Source organism: Calidris pugnax, unplaced genomic scaffold, assembly GCF_001431845.1.
Source record: "Calidris pugnax isolate Ruff unplaced genomic scaffold, ASM143184v1 scaffold126, whole genome shotgun sequence".
NCBI lineage: Eukaryota > Metazoa > Chordata > Aves > Charadriiformes > Scolopacidae > Calidris > Calidris pugnax.
The window spans coordinates 104066-107382 of record NW_015090838.1 but is presented as its reverse complement, the minus strand read 5'-3'; the positions used below and the strand labels follow the sequence as shown (position 1 = coordinate 107382).

At 65.4% G+C, this 3317-nt stretch overlaps 2 protein-coding genes across 3 annotated transcripts in view; both read right to left on the bottom strand.

Moving 5' to 3' along the window:
* Window positions 1–320, bottom strand: part of MCRS1 (microspherule protein 1) — an 11686-nt gene extending 11366 nt beyond the window's left edge. The window contains exon 1 of the mRNA XM_014941595.1: window positions 176–320. Within this exon, the coding sequence (XP_014797081.1) occupies window positions 176–320 (145 nt within the window). The remainder of the gene's footprint in view (window positions 1–175) is intronic.
* Window positions 321–680: 360 nt separating this feature from the next.
* On the bottom strand, window positions 681–3298 carry LOC106887839 (keratin-associated protein 10-8-like). Of its 2 annotated transcripts, XM_014941599.1 has the most exons (3): window positions 3045–3298; window positions 2183–2953; window positions 681–1105 (listed from the first exon to the last, which is right to left on the bottom strand). In XM_014941599.1, exons 1-2 carry the CDS (start codon window positions 3292–3294, stop codon window positions 2226–2228), a joined length of 978 nt encoding a protein of 325 aa, XP_014797085.1. In that variant the 5' UTR covers window positions 3295–3298; the 3' UTR covers window positions 681–1105; window positions 2183–2225. The 2 variants fall into 2 exon arrangements, with proteins under 2 accessions (XP_014797085.1, XP_014797086.1); XM_014941600.1 differs by having other exon boundaries at window positions 2183–3298.
* Between the last annotated feature and the right edge of the window lie 19 nt (window positions 3299–3317).

Genomic DNA, 3317 nt, shown 5'->3' with positions numbered 1-3317 from the left:
GGGCACCGAGGGGTCGGGGGAGGGGGGACACGGCGCGGGGGAACACAGGGCCCTGCTGGAGCCTCCAGACAAACGCCCCCCCCGCGGCCCGGGGAGGACCCAGACCCGTCCCTTCCCCCCACCCCCCACCCCAGGGCATCCGCTGACGGCTCCGGTGCCGCCGCCGCCGCCTCACCATCCCCGGGAGCGGAGGCTCCGGCCGCTCCGCCGCGGCGTCTGCCCGGGCGCCTCCATGGGCGACGGCGCCACTTCCGGGTATCCACCGGAAAAGGATTTGACGTCAACATCAAGCGCGCTGAAGCCTGAGAGGGCGCCGCCATTTTAAAGGCTCTGGGCGGTCTCCGCGGAGCGGCGCCATCTTGGCACAGGGCGCCGCCATCTTGACTAAGGGCAGGGCCGCCTCTCTCCCGCCTCCTTTCCAAGGCCGCCGTTACCTGTGGGTGGGGGGGAGGCCGAGCCCAACACGCGGGCGAGGACGGGGAAGGGCCCCGTTATCCCGGCAGACGGGGTTCGTCCCGGCCCTGGCAGCGCGGACACCCGCGGCCCGCCGAAATGCCCACACCCATCATGGCGGCTCCCCCGCCACACCCATCATGGCGGCTCCCCCGGCCCCACCCATCATGGCGGCTCCCCGGCCACACCCATCATCCCCAGGCGGCGAGGAAGGGACAGGGCCTCAGTGGAGGGGTCGTTCCTTTTATTGGGTCGAGCACGGCCGTGGGGCCCAGCCCTCCCCGCGGGGCCGACGCCACCAGCGGCCCCATGTGCGCCCGGCAAAGGCAGGTGTGTGCCGGCACACGCGTGTTCCTCCCCACACGCGGTGCCAGAGGGCCCTTCCCCAGTGTCCCGTGTCCAGTGTCCCCCTTCTTCATCGCCACCATGTCCCCCCCGCCACCCCATTGCTGTCTCCGGGGGCGGGGGGCTAGGCCGAGCTGGGGGCAACGTGGCCGTCGCCGGCCTGGTGGAGGTTGGCGGCCCACTCCTTCCTCTGGATGGTGCCCGTCTTCTCCTCACGGAACTGCTGCCGCTCCTCCCGCGGGATCTTCACGGCGTGGTACTGCGGCACGGCCGGCGGCGCGTAGCGAGCCCGGCGGAAGAAGCCCAGCTGGGGATGAGGGGGGGGACAACAAGCTGGGGGAGTCAGGGCCCCCCCCTGGCTCCAGGAGCCCATGGCGTCTTCTCCATCCCCCGGCACCCGAGAGTCACGGCAAATCCTCGCACACCCGTGCAAGCCTGGCCAGCGGGGGGATTCTGCCCCTCTGGGGTGACGTCCCCCGTCTCTGGGGACATCAGGGGGACACGGAGCTGCTGGGAGGGCTGGAGCCCCTCAGCTGGGAGGGGGGGCTCAGAGAGTTGGAGGGGTTCAGCCCGGAGAAGAGAAGGCTCCGAGGAGACCTCAGAGCCCCTTCCAGTCCCTCAAGGGGCTCCAGGAAAGCTGGGGAGGGACTCTGGATCAGGGAGGGGAGCCATGGGATGAGGGGGAAGGATTTTAAACCAAAAATTAGGAGATTTGGGTGAGATGTGGGGAGGAAATTCTTTGCTGTGAGGGTGGTGAGAGCCTGGCCCAGGTTGCCCAGAGAAGCTGTGGCTGCCCCATCCCTGGAGGGGTTCAAGGCCAAGGTTGGAGGGGGCTTTGGGCAACCTGGGCTGGTGGGAGGTGTCCATAGGGCAGGGGGTGGGACTGGGGGGGCTTTAAGGTCCCTTCCACCCCAAACCATCCTGTGATTCTCTGCACAAGCACCACAAACCCTCGTGCAACGTCCCTTGGTGTTAGTAATGTTAATTATTTGCTACTATCCTATTAAATCTGTTCCTGTTTCAGCCCCCAGCTTTTCCTTGTTTTTTTCAGGATTCCCCTTCCCGGGTGGTTTCCTTATTTTTCCCACCCAGGGAGGGATCATGGCGGGGACGATGAGAGAATAATTGTGTAAACAACAATAAACGGGTGAGGCTTCCTCAAACGGGAACACACCTGCACACACAGGCACCACAGACCCTTGTGCACCCGCACACGGGCACAGCAGACCCCCCGCACACGTGCACACCAGCACTGCAGACCCTTGCACACGCACACTGCAGACCTTTGCACGCCGGCACCACAAACCGTCCCATTGCCAAACCCAGTTCCCCCCAACAGCCTCGGCATGCCGCCAGCCCTGGCAGGGTGGCCACCAGCACTCACAGGGTGGCCACCAGCCCCGGCCCCGGGGCGGGAGAGCCCTGCGTTACCGCTCGCCCTCCAGCGCCTGCTGCTCGGCCGAGGGCTGCAGGCCCAGGCGGGCCCAGTAATAGTTGGTGGTGTAACGGGACTTGGGGCTGCTCCGCTTGAAGAAGCCGCACTGGGGAGGAAGCGAGAGGGTGAGGCCAGGCAAGGCCAGGCTGGGTGGCACGGCACGGCACGGCATGGCATGGCACGGCTCGGCACGGCTGGGGTGGCACAACATGGCAAAGCTGGGGTAGCATGGCATGGAAGAGACGGGGTGGCATGGCATGGCACAGCTGGGGTGGCACAACATGGAAGAGACAGATTGGCATGGCACAGCACGGCTAGGGTGACATGGCATGGAAGAGAGGGGATGGCATGGCATGGCATAGCTGGGGTGGCATGGCAAGGCACAGAAGAGCTGGGGTGGCACGCCATGGCATGGCATGGCACAGCACAGCATGGCATGGAAGAGCTGGGGTGGCACGGCATGCCATGGCACAGCTGGGGTGGCACAGCATGGAAGAGACAGATTGGCATGGCACAGCACGGCTAGTGTGACATGGCATGGAAGAGAGGGGATGGCATGGCATGGCATAGCTGGGGTGGCATGGCAAGGCACAGAAGAGCTGGGGTGGCACACCATGGCATGGCATGGCATAGCATGGCATGGAAGAGCTGGGGTGGCATGGCATGGAAGAGACAGGGTGGCATGGCAGGGCACAGAAGAGCTGGGGTGGCACGGCATGGAAGAGACAGATTGGCATGGCACAGCACAGCTAGGGTGACATGGCATGGAAGAGACGGGGTGGCATGGCAGGGCACAGCTGGGGTGGCACGCCATGGCATGGCACGGCACAGCACGGCATGGAAGAGCTGGGGTGGCACAGCACAGCTTGGGTGACATGGCATGGAAGAGCTAGGGTGGCATAGCACAACTGAACTGGCACAGCATGGCATGGCATGGAATAGCTGGGATGGCACAGCATGGCACGGCATGGCATGGCACAGCAGAGCTGAGATGGCATGGCATGGAAGAGAGGGGGTGGCATGGCAGGGCACAGAAGAGCTGGGGTGGCACGCCATGGCATGGCATGGAATGGCACAGCACAGC